General features: G+C 36.7%; 1 protein-coding gene across 11 annotated transcripts in view; it reads left to right on the top strand.

Annotated features, from left to right (window-relative positions):
- adgrb2 (adhesion G protein-coupled receptor B2) overlaps nt 1-18,338 on the top strand; it is a 1,003,794-nt gene that overhangs the window by 217,734 nt on the left and 767,722 nt on the right. For all 11 annotated transcript variants that reach the window (XM_051919045.1, XM_028818906.2, XM_051919049.1 and 8 more), the window contains exon 2: nt 6,190-6,949. In XM_051919045.1, the coding sequence (XP_051775005.1) occupies nt 6,205-6,949 (745 nt within the window). In that variant the 5' untranslated portion in view covers nt 6,190-6,204. The remainder of the gene's footprint in view (nt 1-6,189; nt 6,950-18,338) is intronic.

Genomic DNA, 18,338 nt, shown 5'->3' with positions numbered 1-18,338 from the left:
GAATTTGTTCTACTGCAGGTTTGATAATCCCTCTTTCACACCTCTCACCCACGCCAATCAAAATACACTCCCAGCACCCACTACCAAGCCCCTGCCCCTCCCCACTGACACCATACCTGCACTCAGGATCTGTGAAGGGGACGTGAGTCAGCTCTTCAGGAGACAGAAGATCAGGAAGGCACCAGGTCCAGATGGTGTGTCACCCTCCTGTCTTAAAGTCTGTGCTGATCAGCTGGCCCCCATATTTACACAGATCTTCAACAGATCCCTGGAGCTATGTGAAGTTCCCTCCTGCCTTAAGCATTCCACAATTATCCCGGTTCCAAAGAAAACCTCCATCGCAGGGTTAAATGACTACAGGCCTGTCGCCCTGACGTCTGGGGTCATGAAATCCTTTGAAAGACTGGTGTTGATCTACCTGAAGGACATTACAGGCCCCCTGCTTGACCCCCTACAGTTTGCTTACCGAGGAAACAGGTCAGTGGATGATGCAATCAACATGGGACTGCACTATATCCTGCAACATCTTGACTCTCCAGGGACATATGCTAGGATCCTGTTTGTGGACTTCAGCTCGGCGTTCAATACTATCATTCCAGAAGTCCTCCACACCAAACTCACTTGGCTCACTGTACCAGCTCCCATCTCCCAGTGGATCACAAACTTCCTGACAGATAGGAAGCAGCAAGTGAGACTGGGAAAAATCACATCCAGCACACAAACAGTCAGCACTGGCGCCCCCCAGGGATGTGTCCTCTCTCCTCTGCTCTTCCCACTCTACACAAATGACTGCACCTCAAGAGACCCATCTGTTAAAATCCTGAAGTTTGCAGATGATATGACAGTCATTGGCCTCATCAAGGACAGTGACGAGTCTGTATACAGACGAGAGGTCGAACAGCTGGCCCTCTGGTGCGTTCAAAACAACCTGGAGCTGAACAAGCTTAAATCTGTGGAGATGACAGTGGACTTCAGGAGGAGCCCCCCAGTGCTGCCCCCTCTCACACTACTCAACAGCATTGTGTCTGCTGTGGAAAACTTTAGGTTTCTGGGATCCACAATATCCCAGGACCTAAAGTGGGAACTAAACATAAACACAATTGTTAAAAAGGCCCAGCAGAGGTTGTACTTCCTGCGCCAGCTCAGGAAGTTCAACCTGCCTCAGGAGCTGCTCATCCAATTTTACTCTGCAGTAATCCAGTCTGTTCTCTGTTCATCTATCACAGTCTGGTTTGGCTCAGCCACAAAACAGGACAGGAACAGACTTCAACGAACAGTCAGGATTGCAGAAAAAATCATTGGTGTTGATCTGCCCTCCATTCAAGACTTATACAGATCTCGAGTCAGGAAACGGGCAGAAAACATCATTGCAGACCCATCACACCCTGGTTACAACCTTTTTCAACTTCTTCCCTCTGGTAGGCACTACAGAGCACTGTACACCAAAACTACCAGACATGTGAACAGTTTCTTTCCTCAGGCCATCACTCTCATGAACACTTAAGTCAATCTCACAGCATAAGGGACAATACTAGGTAAAACCGGAGTCCAATTCCTTGTATGTGTACATATACTTGGCCAATAAAGCTGATTCTGATAATGATTCTATACAATAAAATGTGCAGAAAGTAAGGGGGACTCAATATTTTCTGAATCCTCTTTAAAATTGATTCTATGAGGGTTCATTCCTTGTCAATGTTGGTTGAAGCCCATTTGAAGCCCAAGGTGGAGTGGATGAACGTTGTCCTTTGTTGTCTGCAATGGATTTAGACTTTGAATACCTGTTGGTCCCTCTTGGTGTCCAGAGCAAGAGGCCCTTTGTGTATTGTGTGACCCTTGATGTACGGAGCGTGTGCACTTTTATTTTCATAAACAGAACCCAGCGGATAACAGCACGCACTCAGTATTAACTGAGTTTGACAATCTCTTTGATACCCCTCGGTGTCTGGGGCACACGCTCTTTAACTTTCATAAATGGCATCCCTCAGATGATGGTGCACTAGGCGGCCGCCAGTGTTGCCTAATAGATTGACTGGCTCTGGCCACCATTGTTCCATGGACCACATTTTCAGTACCACTGTTCTAAAACATCCCTATTGGCATTTTCCTTGCCACACTGACATTGTATTTTTCTCTCTCCACCTGTGTCTCTTATCTCTTTTGACATTGTGTGTTGAACTTTTATCATCAACATAAAATATAAGATAAAATTGGAGTATTGTCAAAACTCCTACAATATACATTTTAAGAATATGTAAATCCTTCCTTTGTATCATAAAGACATTTGGGCTTTGCTTATTTAAAATATTATGAAACAGCTGCTGGAAAGTAACAACTAAAGTTGTTGGCCATTAACCTTTTGTTCCAGAAGAGAGAATGAGCAAGCACTGTGACCTGTGATACCTCAGCTTCCCTGAGAGGCATTGCCATGTGTTTGGCTTTATTTCAAAGAATTAGTGCTTTGAAAAATGATAGGATATTCAGATTAATATATTTGCGGTGGGTTGGCACCCTGCCCGGGATTGTTTCCTGCCTTGTGCCCTGTGTTGGCTGGGATTGGCTCCAGCAGACCCCCGTGACCCTGTGTTCGGATTCAGCGGGTTAGAAAATGGATGGATGGATGGATTAATATATTGTTTTAATAATCTTAATTTAAAGTAGCCTGTCCATATTCATTACATACTTCAGCACAGACATTTTACTAACCCAATCACGTACAAATGCTCATTTATATATAATCCAGAGTCTTCACATAAAGCAAGCTGGAAAAATGAACTGATGCTATACAGTATTTTTAATCAAGACTGCAAGGCATATAATTACAGGGATTGCTTTTTTAATGACATTATCAGCCAGAATTTGTTATTTTTTTAATATTCTGTACTTTATATGTAAATTAAAAGCTGAAAATATTTATATTAAATGTAACTTGGAAACCTAAAATGGATCATTGGCACTTGCATACTGTATTACACTTTAAAATGTTTCTAGACTGCTAAATATATTGGCAAAGATTATATAGTTAATGTTAGTAGATTGCAAAAGTGTTAAGTTTTAATTGCATTTAACAGAAAACAAATAGGTTATTGTGTTTAATTTCATATTACTTTTATTCTTTTTACATTAGAAAACAATATATTTTGGAAGTGGAGGATGCCTTATGATGGATGAATATGGTTGCAAAACTGGGAGCAGACTTTGTTGAGCTGTAATCTTTTAACAGGTGTTTAGACAGGTCTTTTCGACAAAAATAAATAAATAAATAAAATAGTGACATGCACGTTTAGGGAAGTGATGTCTTGTTCAAATGTGAGTCAGTTGTGACTGGCAGTTTCTAGTGAGTTGTCCATTTTTAAACATAACATTCGAAATTTGACAAATGACAGGAGACCATTCAGTCCATCGGGCTTGATTGCTTTGTCCCAGGGACTCATGTACTTCTTAAAGGTTGTCAAGGCTTCTGCTTCAACTACATGACTCTGTAATTTGTTCCAGAATTCCACAACTTTTTGAATAAAGAAGTACTTTCAGCACTAAATGCACTTCGCCCTTAATGTCCACTAGTGTCCTCAAGTACATGATTCACGATTTAGTTGAAAGAATTCTGCTGTATCAACTTTATCAATGTCTATGAGAATTTTGATGGCCTTTAGTAAGTCCCCACGCAGTCCCCTCTATTCAAAATAAACAGATTTAATCCTCTGAGTCTGTCCTAATAAAACATGTCTTTAATTCATGTGATGTATGTAATTGTTCTTGTCTACCTAGCTTCAAGTGCTGCTATATCTTTCTTGTAGCATGGTGACCAGATCCTCACAATATTTCAAATCTGGTCTCATTAGTGCATTATATAGTCTAAGCAAAATGTTTCTTGATTTAAATTCAACAGCTTTTATAATATAACCTAACATTTTATTTGCCTTTTTAATTGCTTTGGCACATTGTTTAGACTTAGATGATGAGAATGTTGTGTCAACATAAACTCCTAAATCTTTTTCAGAGGTTGCTTCCTGTAAGGCAATGTCTCACATTGTGCATTTTTCTCATTTAGCATTGATATTCTCTTTTACCACTTGTAGCACTTTTCACATTTCTGCATTAAACTGCATTTTCTATGTGTTTGTCAGTTATGAAGCTTATCAGTTTTTTTTTTTATTTTACAGCCACCTCAGTATTTGCTGTCACTTCAATTTTAGTATCATCTGTGATTTTCACAAGTTTACTAACTACACCAAAACTAGTGTGATAACCATAAATTAGAAAAAATAGTGATTCATGTGGAGGATTCTTCTTCTTATCTATATGTTTATATCCACAGATATACTATATGTATCAGTGGTTTTGCACACATTTTTAACTGTTCCATGCTGTTAGGTTTAATGTTCCACTTACTTTTTGGCAGAACATCTGTTACAGAAATGACTTCCTACCCTTCTTCAAATGAACCTCCAGTGTTGGTTGTGTCTTAAAATTATACTCAGTAATGAACTATTGCTTGGGTTAGTCAAAGCTGAAGGATATTATTTGATTGTGAGTTATCCACCTAAAACTATGCTCACTGTTTACCATGCTATTCGTTTGTTTATTAATTTATCCATGCAATCATTTTTTAACTTGTTTAATTAGTTAAGGTTTCCAGTAATTGGTGCCTATCCTGGCAGCTTTTGGGGTAAAGTGTGAATAAGCTTGGGATGTGGTGTCTGTCCATCCCATTCATATATGCTACATTGAATTACCACAAAACCTTTATAATAAATAAATACAAAGAGTGATGTGAAAAAGGTTAGGGCACCAGAGGGTAAGTGACTGATGTTTTTTGCAAAAAACAAATAACAAAAAATAAAAAATAGTGACAGGCACGTTTAGGTAAGTGATATCTTCTTCAGATTGAGTCAATTGTGACAGCCATTTTCTGGTGTGTTTATTCCCCAACGCGTAAGAGGCAAGATTTCCAGAGAATTGGTGAAAAAGAAATCAGCGGTCCTCCTGACTGCGATCGATGGATCAGAGGACACAAGAGAGGGAGATATGAGTGACAGCGGCAACCTGTCGTTTGGGGTGGAATTGCAGGTACCATCAAAGCCCTGCAAATGCACATGTGTGTGACACTTTATATTCACATCTTTGGGATGTGGCATGAAAACTGAAATTTGGTACAGAACTCTGTAGGCAAGAAAAGCTTTGGAAGGGCAGTGTGGTGCAGTAGTTAACACTTTGCACTTTGGGCTTTAAACCCTGAGGTTGTTGGGGTCAAATTCTGCAGGTAACACTATGTAACCATGAGCAAGTCACTTCATCTGCCACTGCTCCAATTGGAAAAACAGAAGAAATGTAACTGATTGTATCGCAAATGTCACCTTGGATAAAATAAGTAAATAATAGTAATGAAGCAGGAAGTGTGTACCACTGTGTCGCAGTGCTGCCCTTCCTCACGTCATATTTTTTAAGCAGATTAATCATACTTTTTTTTTATTTAAAAATTGTGTTTGGGGTGAGTAGCCAGACAGCTTATGCTTTATGAACATTCTTTTTATGCAAAGTATTTCAAATACAAGGGGAGATGATTTTTTTTCCAGTACTTACGCTACTTTACATTGAAGGTTTGGTTCTTCTTTCATTTAGCATGTGCTCAATATTTGTTCTTTTTTGAATGTTTTGCTGATTTTAATGATTTTTTTTTTCATTTATATACATGAAAGTAAGTTCTTTATTCATAAATATGTTTGTATTAAATAACTAATGGAGGAGCAGTTGGCAGTTCAAAAATGTCTATTATGAATGAAATTCCAAGAAATATTTTTTGTAAAGATGTGTTAGTGTATATGGCACCATTAGCTAACTGCTAGAACGTGTGTACCATGCTTACAGCTATCTGGTATTATATTGATAAGCAGTCACTGTACAATGCATAATATTGTGCCGTTATCTTAATGTGCAGAAACTGTTTGTTTAAATGCCACATTAGACCCTCCTTAGATCAAACAGTAAATTGGCATAGTTCTAGATTTAAGTGATATACTGATGTCCATGTTGTGCAAGTTGTAATGCCCCTGTATGTGATGTCAGTTAATCTATTTTATAAATAATGATAGTTTTTCTGTAATTATTGGTCAGTCTAGGGCATACCCAAATAAAATCAGCGATCTCCAAAGTGAAAATGACCTCATAATTTATTTTTTGTTTCTGCAGGACAAATGACATAGGATGAACACTGCTCATCTCTTCTTATTGTTGTTGCTGTCATCCCTACTTGCACTAGCTGCGAGCTTGGAGCTGCTGAGTCAGAACGTGTGTGCAGCGCTGGTCACAGGGGTACTCTACGGCTCCTTCTCACTCAAAGACATTTTTCCTAAGATTGCAGCTGGCTGTTCCTGGACTTTGGAGAATCCCGACCCCACCAAGTACTCCTTATATTTGAAATTTAACCGAGAAGAGAACATCTGCCTCCACTTCTCCCCTATGGTGTTGCCACTAGACCACTACCTCTCAAACCAGACCTGCACCCAGTTGGATTACATTGACTACGAAGGTGTGGAACTGTGTGATTCCAGAGGTCCTTACACTTTCCTGCAGTTTGATAAGAACTTTGTGCAGCTCTGCTTGACGACTGAACCTGAGCATTTGCAAAAGTTCAGCGATGACATTTTGGATTTCCACTTGGTGGAGGTGCTGCTGATCAACAATGAGAACTCCAGCCACTTCACCTGTGGGGTCTTATGCCGATGGTTTGAGGAATGCCTAGGTGTTGACAGAAAGAGTGAACGCTGTGGTATTACTCAGACTGGTTGCATCTGTCCTGAAGCAGAGCCGCCTCCTGTTTCATTGCCCGCTGTGCACCAGAATGATTCAATTTCCAATGTGATCCTCTCCCCTCCCAGCAGTGATTGCTGTGTCACAGAATTGCATTCCAAGAATGCGAATGATATAAACCCTAGGGACATCAGCTATGGTAAGATTGAACTTTTTTTGATTCACTGCAGAATTTCATAAAACTATAAAAATTAATCAAGGGTGCTTTTTAATGACAACGCCTAGGTGTCACCAAATGTTTGCCAGGCATGGTCCAGAATGCAATGTTTTGTCCAAACCAGTGTTGTTTTTCTTCTTCTTCTCCTTCTTCTTCTGCTTCTTCTGTCGCTTCTGCTGCTGCTTCTTTTGCTTCTACTGCTTTTTCTTCTGCTGCCTCAATTAAGCAATATTTTATTTACCGGAGTCTTTATCTTTTTAGTAGATGTGGAGGTAAGCAGCATGGTATGCTTTGTTTCCAAAGGCATAAGATATGGCTGGCAAAATCGATTGTCAGCTCACACTTTACTTGCTAACATCCAGCTCTATCAACAGTAACAAAAGTAAACATTTTATGTGAATGTTACTGCATTACTTTCAGCACAAAAAAGAGGTAGACAATTGTCTATAATTAGTTTTGCCTCTGCTGTTCATTAATTTTATTTTTTCAGAGAAATTGGCAAAGAAGGAAAAATTTATTACAAAATTAAAGTGAAAAAAGATTACAAGGAACTTACAGACATTGTTGACCCAAGTGAGTTTGACAGAAATCCCAACCCTTCTAAATTTAATTCTCAGATTTCTTAACTCACCGAATAAGCACAGAACTAAATCAGTTTATTCAAGAAAAAGTTAATTTATACAAATAAATTGTACTTTGATGAAGATATAATCAGCAACTTGAGGACCTGACTTGGGCAGCTCTGCAGTAATATGGTCATTAGTGTTTTCTGTTGCAAAAATTTCAGGATTAAGTAGGAACCACATGAAAGAGAGTAACTGTGAACATGAATAACATGATATTCAGTAGATAACTGTTCAAACTAAAGAGCCTGAGTAATAGCAATTGGACAGTTATTCTACTGAGGCAGTTAGTTAGAATAAATAATCTGACTTTCACTTTTAATGTTAACGATGATAGAAGAAAATTTGTAATATTCTTTTGAAAACAATCTGAAGCAATTCTATAGTTATTTGGAAATTCTAAGACTAATGCTTTATGGTGCTTCATAGTTCAGAGGTTATGCACAGTAAATATGTTTTGTGACCTGTTTTGAAGGTCAAATAGACACGTCTTTAAAATATGAATGTGACTGTACTATATGAACCTCTTTAGCCACTGTTCTACTGCACATTTTCAGTTTTCTCTTAGGGCAAGGGATATTTTGATAGTTTCATATTAGTGGAAAAGAACAAGCAAATAAGTGAGCAATTAAGAAATTCCTAAAGGCATTTTCAGATATTAAGCAGGTTAACCTACAAAAGTAGCATATTATAGTTTTAATAAAGGTACATTGTATATTTAACAACAGCTTGAACTCTCATACTATTATCCACTTGGATACCCTTGAGCATTTTGTAATATGCTTATGTTAATTACTAATGAATATCAATATAATTGTGTAAAGTAAATGGGAATTCACATGGGCATTTTCAATACCCTTTTGAACCATTCTGCACAAGTAGATGTAAGTATGTTTATTCAAAAAAGAACTGCAGTACAAGCAAAAATGTAAATAATAATTAAATGTAGCATGGTGGATTGTGCGGTACTACAGTTCTAGATTACATTCACAGGCCAGCTACTCTGTCTTCATGCATAAAACATATTAAAAATGTAAATAATAATGTGGCATGGTGGATTGTGCGGTACTACAGTTCTAGATTACATTCACAGGCCAGCTACTCTGTCTTCATGCATAAAACATATTATCAGTTTGTCTTCATAGATTTTCTCTTGTCACTTTGATTTCCATCCATGCTCCATGGACTAATAACCTCTGCTACCTGGAAAGGATTTCTGTGCTGGAATAAGCCGCTTCAGCAAATGTATTGTTGAATGAATTGGGCATGGTGAAAAATAAATGGCTCACTATTGAAATGTTTTAATCTGAGATATTTATGAACATTTGATGATAATCGTCACCAGGTTTCAAAAGTAGACTAAAGCAACCTCATTACCAAATGATATATGTGAAGTTCTATATGCATTCAACAGAAAAGTCAACATTCAGTGTCCGTATATGAAGAAGCAAGGACATCATTGGTTTTGTAATCTCAATTAACAAGCCTGAAGGTGTTATGTACCAATTAATTCTCTGAACCTGCTATTCTCACAGCAGAGATATGAGGATGCCAATCATATTCTGTTAAATCTGGATAAAATGCAGAAACCAGCCATGGATGGGACAGAAGTCTATTAAATTGCAAATTTACAATTCATTGTATACACTCTGATTAAAATCGTGTAGGTGAAGTCAGATAAATCAAAATCAAAACAGGCTTATTAACAGTCAAGTAACAGGCAACAAAACCTAAACATTTAACAACATTTGAAGATAAAAAACACTAAACAAAAGTAGAATTATCAGAGCTAACAAATGAATTTCCCTAACCAAAAATAAATGTGAAGCACTGAAGGTATGTAGTCATCTTAAACATGAAGAATGATGGCATAACATGTTAGAATATTAGAACATTAGAAAAAAAATAGACGAGAACAGGCCATTTGGCGCAACAAGCTCACTATTCCTGTCCACCTAATTCCACCAAAATAACATCATATGTGGTTTTTTGAAGGTCTCTAAAGTCCTACTGTCTGTCTTGGTAACTTATTTTATGTGTCTATGGTTCTCTGTTTTTATTCTAAACAAGTTTACAACTGTGTTCCTGTGTTTTTGTATTTTAAAGTAACAGTCTTGATCCACTGTACTAATTCACTTCTTTATTTTAAACACTTCAGTCTTGCCTCTTCTTAATCTCCTTTTGCTTAAACTGAAAAGGCTCAGCTCTTTTAATCTTTCCTTATGACTCTTTCCCTGCAGTCTTGGAATTAGCCTACTCTCTTTTATGTCAGAGAACTAACTAGTTATGTGACTGGCACCTAGTCTTAACAACAGTAGACAATATTGCCATGGCCATACCAAGAGTGACACACAATGGTAGCAGCTACACCAAAGCCATGAACATAATATTATTACCAGAATAATTATAAAAAGTATTAAATAATAGGAAATCCTACTATTAAAATGATCAATATATAACTATTAAAATGATCAATAAAGGAAAGATAGCACACATCATTATACACATACACCCACACTCAATGCCAGTTAACCAGCAAACATTTGCAAGGGCCAAGTCACACTTAAACAATATAGACATTAGGACACTAGAAAAAATGTGATGTCATTGAGCCATTCAGTCCAAAGAAACCCAATCATATTCCCTTAAATTCTCCAGAATAACATCAAGTTGAGATTTGAAGTTTTACTATCTATCACAATACTTGGTACTTGATTGCGTGTGTCTTATCTTATCATTATTTGCTTGTAGAAAAACTTTCTAACATTTGTGCTAAATCTGCCCTAACAAGTTTCCAACTGGGTCCCTGTGTTTTTTTAAAAATTTATTTTAAAGTAACAGCTGGGATCCACTATACTATTTTCCTTTATAATTTCAAACCAGGTCACCTCTTAATCTCAGTTGCTATAATGGAAACATTAAGTGAGTGCACAAAAAAGAAAGCATTTAAGATATTCTGTAAGAAAGACAGGTTGTTGTAACTGTCCATTATTTCTGTACTATTATCCATCTTAGTTTCTGTTCTGTCCCATTACCATTTCCCCCTTTTGCCTTTGATCCTTCCACTATTAGAAACTTCTCTAGAGTATCATATCTTCTCGTTCTGTGGCCATTTATTATTTCAGTTTTTGTTTCACTGTCAGTTATTCTACTCAGCACTTTACAGTGAACTCTCAACTGTCTTTTCCAGTCCTGCAATTCAAAATAAATCATTTTCCTGTGATGAGTTTTAGTACATCTATAAAATTATGAACAGATGTATGTTTCTTTTTATCATTCTTTATTAGCATGAAGTGCTAATCTGAGGTATGTCAGCTGCAACCAGCTCCTATAGAGGCCCTTACATGCACACACACACACACACACACACACACACATTCACACATTTACACACAATAAGGTCAGTTTCACAAGTATCAGGAAGTTGAGAATTGAGCCATAAGATAATGAGATCAAGTTCATTATTGCAAAAATATTCAATAATGAAAGTAAATAATGGAACTGAAAAAAAAAGTCTCAAAATTAAATAAATATACCTAAGCAAAAAAAAAATGGAAAAATAATTTATATTAGTTGTTTGTTTACTAGATTTGTGTTGCATCAGTACAGTTTCTGCATCTCTGTCACTTAACCAACATAGTGTAAATTAATAACAGCTAACAACTAAACATTTAAACAGAAATAATATATTGATATATTTCAGTACAGACCAAATTACTCAAATTATCAAAGGTCACATATGGCAAAATTTGATGAATATGTCAAAACAAAATACTATCCTGACTAAGTTTATTTAAATATGAGACCCATCTCCTCTCTTTAACTTAGCTACTCTGAGTAGTAGCAGTATAAGCATACTTTTTATGTTCCTACTAATAACAGATAAGTATTAAACCCCAAACTAAAATCTGACTTAGCAATTTGAATACTATTTAGTTATTGTACTCGTATTAATAAGGAAATCCTTAGGAAATTATAAAAGAATAACTAAAGAGTTTTTTTCATGAGAACACTACTGAATTATTTACTTGGTCGTAAAGAGCTCAGAATGGAAATATTGACATTTTTCCTGGAAAGAGCATTGATTAGAACGTTTATGGTTTTCCATGTTCATAACATTATAAAATAATGATTACATTTGGATGAGCTGGAGCCTATTCTACAAACACTTAGCACAACTCAGGATACTAAACATGAAGACAGACCATCAGAAGGCCCACTAACAGACACACAGGAGCCAGTTTCAATTAACCTGATACACACATCTTTGGGTATTGCCGGAAAACCAGAGTATATTAATAAAAATTCTTGCAGGCACTGGAAACACTCATACACACCCACATAGAATCAATTTGCACTTGCCAGTTTACCTAAATTAGCTGACATATTTCTTTTACACAACATACCACTGTCTCTATGTGTGTCCTAATTTGACCTCAGCATAGGTAACAAAAGACATTATAATAATAATAATAATAATAATAATAATACATTTTATTTATATAGCACCTTTCCCATGCTCAAGGCACTTACAGAATATAATAAAGAATGGCAGCGTATACAGTATATAGCATTGTACAAACCAGATAAATAAATAAAGAAGATTAAGACAGTGAATTCTGAAAAAAAAACAGACAACATAATTGATGGTCTAGCACACACACACAGGTTACATTGGCATCTTGACAGAGAAGTAAACTGAGAGAAAGGTAATAAAGTCAAGTAGAGCTAAAAGCCTTCCTGAACAGATGAGTTTTGAGTTGTTTTTTAAAAGAATTCATGGAGTCAGCTGACCTGATTAATTTTGGTAGGTCATTCCAGAGTCTGGGCGCTCTACAGCTGAAGGCCCTGTCACCCATGGAGTGCAGATTAGTGAGGGGCACAACAAGATTGCCAGAATCAGAGGACCTTAGTGGGCGGTGTTCAAGTATTTAGGAGCAGTTGCCTCATTCAGAAACGCTTGAATAATAGCAAACATCTTCACAGTAGCTTCTGAAAGGTTTGCTTCTGTCTTTCTGACTTTGTGTTCTATTCTTAAACACAGTAGGTTTGTGTAATACCTCGACCTGTCTGACTACAAATTGACAAAAAGGAACACGATAATGTGAGATTTGTTTGAAGAAATTGCCATTTCTCCAAGGCTTGACAAGAATCTGTAGGATTCCGCTAAACAAAAAAGAACTGAGGCAATATGGAGCTGCTTCTGATTATTACCCCTTAAAACTGAAAAACAGGGAGAGTGAGCAACAGTGATTTCAAGGGTACACTTTCTTCAAGGGCTATGCTGTACTAGCTGGAGGTTTTTAAGAGTCCCTTGACCCCGGAAGTGATTTAAAGGCTGCTCCCTCCGGTAACCTCACTGAATCTTGAAAATTGGTTTTGAAAAGATTCACTACCATAGAGAAAGAGGGCAAAAAAGGGACAGAGAAAGAGGGAGAAAAGAGCATTTGTGTGATATTAGGAAATGGGAATGTGAAAAAGCCATCCCATCTTACATTATGTATTCAAGTGTGCTTATGTACTGTTTTGTTATTTTTGAGTTGTGAACATGTTCATATATTTTCTGTGGGTTCTAGTAATGTATTGTCTTTTTAAAAATGTCTTGTGCCTTGTGGGTGGAGTCTCAGGAGGTGGGGCCATCCTGATGTCACAGCTCCTGGGTCCTCCTCTTCAGAGTCAGAGGCGAGCATGCGTTATGGTTGCAGTTTTAAGAATTTCTCTTTCAATGTTAGATTTCTGGTTTTTTTTTTTTTTATATTTTGCTTTCAGGTAAAGGATTCTGATTCAGGACTGTTATTGGGACTTTGTTTGCCTTTTTAGGCAAATTGTTTTACCTATTTCTTTTTTAGGTCTTTTGGGAATTTTGCTGGTACTTTCCTATATTATGAATAAATCCTTGATTTATAAAGATTCTTCATTGCCCTCTGTACATCCCTCCTACTTTTGGGGCTTTTTGTTAATTTTTGGGATTTTACATTTCTTTTGAAGGTTTAAATACCTTTTGAGCCTGCAAAGCCTGAGGCCAGCCAGTAGAGTTGGGGTAAGACTTTTTTCAGTTATGCAAAGGAGGCCTAGCTTGGCCAGTGATGCCTTTCGGAAGCCTCACACCCATTAATTTCCATGTTTGGGTCTCCAGTTTACAACATCTAGCAGTTAGGTCAGAGCCTGTTCTGCCAGGTTCAGTGGAGCAGAACAGCTTTAATTTGACATTCTGTTCATTTGGAACTTTAAACAGTTCCCTTCTTCACTTCAGTGTTTCGTCTAATAACTTTGTCAGAATATTTTTCTTCTTTAATATATATTGATATCTGTAATTCACAGAGGTGAGTAGTAACAAGTTACATTTACTCCGTTACATTTACTTGAGTAACTTTTTAAAAAAATTATACTTCTAAGAGTTTTACTCCACAATACTTTTTACATTTACTTGAGTACATTTGTGAAGAAGAAACGCTACTGTTACTCTGTTACATTGGGCAACACTCGACTCGTTACTTTTTTCCATTTACACATTAGATACACTATATTTTGGTCAGAGAGAAGCTGCCAGTGGATCTACTGCATGACTGTTTCACCAATGAGACATAACAACAATAATCACAAGACTCCGTTTCATCAATCAAACGTGGCAAAAATAATCACTTGACTCCGTTTCACCAATCAAACGTAGCCATGCAGTCACAAGACCACACACAGACTTCCTGTGTCTGTAGCCTGTGAGAGACTTTTTAGTCATTCAGGGCTCCTGTTCACTGCTAAATGGTCACAGCTTCACTGCAAGAACCTTGAGGGCCAACTCCTGCTGAAGCTTAACCATCACTTCACTGAGTGAAGAACAAGCACGTTTCAACCAAACATGCACAGACACAGACAGTCATGGTAAAGTGAGACTTCTTGTATGTGCACAAGCTGCCTTGTTCTAATGTTATTTTCTATCAGCTGTGCTATTTGGAGGGCAAGTGAATATTCAGTATTTTACTGTCAGTGTAAAGTCAGTATATCTTGTCACTGTAAGTAGATAGATAGATAGATAGATAGATAGATAGATAGATAGATAGATAGATAGATAGATAGATACTTTATTAATCCCGATGGGAAATTCACATTCTTCAGCAGCAGCATACTGATACAATAAATAATATTAAATTAAAGAATGATAATAATACAGGTGAAAAAAACAAATAAAAATAGAAAAATAAAAGTAGAAAAGTACACATACATATACAGTCATACACGGAGCTGCTGAAAAGGCTGCCACTCACGGCGGCGCCGGATGCAAGTAGTTTGCACTGTTCAAACATACATGTTACCTACTGTAGGTATTGGCTTCAAAAGTTTTGTTGTGAAAAACTGAGATTTGGAACTTTGTGTTGTTTGTGCATCTTTATTTTGTAATGTTATTTATTTTTACTTTTTTATTTTATTATTTGGAAATAGCAGAATTTGCACATTATTTTATATTTTTGTCTGTCTTATTATAACATTTCTAAAAAAAAATCATTTATTATAATCAAACAGTTACGCAGTACTTGAGTAGTCATTTCACCACATGTTTTTTTACTCTTACTTGAGTCATTTTTTGGATGACTACTTTTACTTCTACTTGAGTAATATTATTCTGAAGTAACGCTACTCTTACTTGAGTACAATTTTTGGCTACTCTACCCACCTCTGGTAATTCATGGTCACCATTTGAGTCCTCTGACACTCAGCAAACTCTTCATCAGTCCATCCAGTCATCTGCACTTTGGTGTGGGCAGAGACTGGAACTCTGCATTTATTAGCTGTGTGTGGTTACTCTTTAATGTAAAGCTTGGCATTCTGTAAATCAATATGTATGTTTATTTATAAAAGAAATGGGCTGATACACTACTTCTGATCAGGTATACAGTGCATTTACATGTGGTTAAATGAAAGCTCTTGACCGTAAAAAAAAGAAAAAAGAAAATTGAACTGTTCGAAAGGTAAACTTTGTAATTACGCACCGAGCTTGAACAGCATATGTTGAATAGAAATGGCCCTTGACTGGTACTGAGGCTTGTAATACAGTATATCAAGACATGATTCTGCAAAATTGTGTTTTGTAAGCAATACTGTATTAAATAGCATCATCAGTATGCCAGGGGGTCATTTTAACATCAATTCAAAATGTGTGGTATGTGTCATTTATATAAATCCTCCTACCATCAATTGAGTTTGCAAAGGACTTGTAGAGCAGAGCAGATATCTCACTGGAGAAATGTATGGAAGCACAATATCTTGAACAAGGAACTGTATGCATCTCCCTGACTGTCTGTGTCTCTACTAAGGGCTGTCTTTGTGTTCTAAATGTACCTTTTTGGCATTTAACTTTAGATCAAACCTTATAGACCAGCTCTCAGATGTGCTGGCATATTGCCAGTGTTGTCAATTAACTTTATCGTAGTTCCTGATGTCTGGGTTGTCACATAAATTCTGGCAGCCTTAGCTACCTTTTCAAGATGACTGTGATGTGCACTTAAGCTTATAGTGATATATTGTAAGTGCTAGTTTGTTCATTCTGTCACCTCCTAACCAAGCAAAAAAACTGTAAAAGTATCCAGCTATCTATCAGGATATAATTCTGCTTCATAACACATGTAAAACTTGAATGAGCTCTGTCATCTTCTTTGTGTATACTGTATTTTAGTAATGTAGGAGCACTTGTTTAATCTCTGTGCCTCCCATTATGTACACAAATGTTTCAGGAAAAGAAAATCTGTTTGCGCTCTGTTCTGGGCTTTGGTTTAACTTTATGATTACCCATTGATCCATTTAAATAGGCCTGGTTAATTTATGGACAACTGGGATGGCTAATTAACTTAGCAGTGCACATGGTGTACAATAGGAGGTTGATATTTATCAGTTATACTATCAAGGATACAAGAACAGCTTGAGAACTTAAAACTGCACTGCATGTCATGTAGTTATTTTTATTTTGTAAAATCATTATGAAGTTTTTATAGCTATGTTTTGTCTTGGTAGAGTAATATATTGCTCTACTTTCCCCTATTGTATTATTAATATGTAGCTTTTGTCAGAATGCCTTAGATATCACAGATTTACCACTGTTTATAAGGTATTATAGTATATAACTTATCCCCACCTTCCCTCCTAAATCTATAACCTCAGGCAATTAGGTTTAGGAAAAGACAAGCAGAAGTTAAGTTACAACTTAAACAATGTATTATTGATAATATTCATAAATAATAACAATATGCAAAGTACATTTGAATATTGGCAACCATACAACCTGATTAAATGGTGATGTGTAGTTTCAGGCGGCACACAACTTGTTAGTTACTTAAAAATGTCTCTAGTTAAAGCATCATTCAGCTTTCTTCAGAACAGGCTGCATTGCCTGCCTCAATATGGCTGCCAAGTTGTGCTCTCCATTGTGTTGTCTTCTTCGGTTCATGGTGTGATGGTCTTCATCAGTTTGGTAAGAGAGAGAGAATGTGGTTGAGCAAGCAGATTTATAGATTCTCTGTCCAACCCCTAGAGCCAATAGGACATCATAGAACTTAAAGGCCTCTGAGACAAGCCAATTCCAAACAGCCATACCTCAGACCAAAGAGGAAATAGAACATGTTAACACCTGCACCCAACCCATATGTTAAAGTACAGCTTAGCAGTTAGACAGCCTGGCTTTCTTGCGGGGGTTGAAAGACTCTAGCAGAGAAACATTTGTGTCAAGCACTTCCCCCAACTCTGTCATAAAATTCAAAGAGACTCAGTCGTAAAAGGGAGGTAAATATGAATGCTTCTCACTAATGTAACACTAAATTACCTTGCTTTGCCTAAATTACAAATAAAGACATACAAAATATTTATCAACGTATATGCAAAATCTTACATCACAACAAGCTATTAGTAGTTATTTTAGCATTGGGCAGGCCATGCTCTTTGTTCCTAATAGGGCAATTGCTTGTCATGTGATTTCCAGCATTACATTACGATGTTGATGTTATCTAAGGTGCAGCTTTGGATTTACTACCAAAAAATTGATAGTTAAGGGCAATTAAACAAGTTAGTGTGAGGACCATTTTGTTTTTGTATTTTTTCTGATTTTAACTTCAGATTATTTCTGGCTTTGGCATTCATGTTCTTAATTATTTCTCAGTTTTCAAATCCCTTCATCTCTCTAGATTTTTGTCTATAGCTGTGATCCTTTCATCTTCTGGTGATTTTCTTATTCCTAAAATCTTGAAACTCCTTCCCTTGTTTAGATGTCCATAACACAGGAGTTCACAAAGTTAATGCTTTCTTTTGTTTTAGTTTTTTTTACTTGACATTTTAATTATAGATATGTATGCTGTTAAGAATTTGGCGATATTTCAGAGGGAATTAATAAGTATTAAAGAAAAATATATCAAAGGCAGGGTCTAGATTTAAAGTGTTAATGATAAAATTTCAAGCAGTGTGATGTTTATGCACTTTCTCTGGGAATGTACAAGCCTTGTTTCCTGATGAGACCTATATGCCTGTTAAAGGTGTTGGCATGTTATTACTCACTCCTGCGATTAAGTGGGGTCAAGCATGTTCCCTTACATGTCTGATGCAGACCAAATAATTGGAAGAAGACAGATGAATAGCCTTCATTTTCTTTCTAGTCATGCTGTGAAAATTGGCCCATCAGAGGAGATCTGTACTTTAAATTTGGCATTTTGTATTCGGAAAGGACCTTTTTGTTATGTGTCTGCTTGATATAAGCAAATTCTTGCAGAAAA

Source organism: Erpetoichthys calabaricus, chromosome 14 (assembly GCF_900747795.2).
Source record: "Erpetoichthys calabaricus chromosome 14, fErpCal1.3, whole genome shotgun sequence".
NCBI classification, from domain to species: Eukaryota; Metazoa; Chordata; class Cladistia; order Polypteriformes; family Polypteridae; genus Erpetoichthys; species Erpetoichthys calabaricus.
Note: the sequence above shows the minus strand (reverse complement) of the source record. Positions and strands in the feature narration are given on the sequence as shown.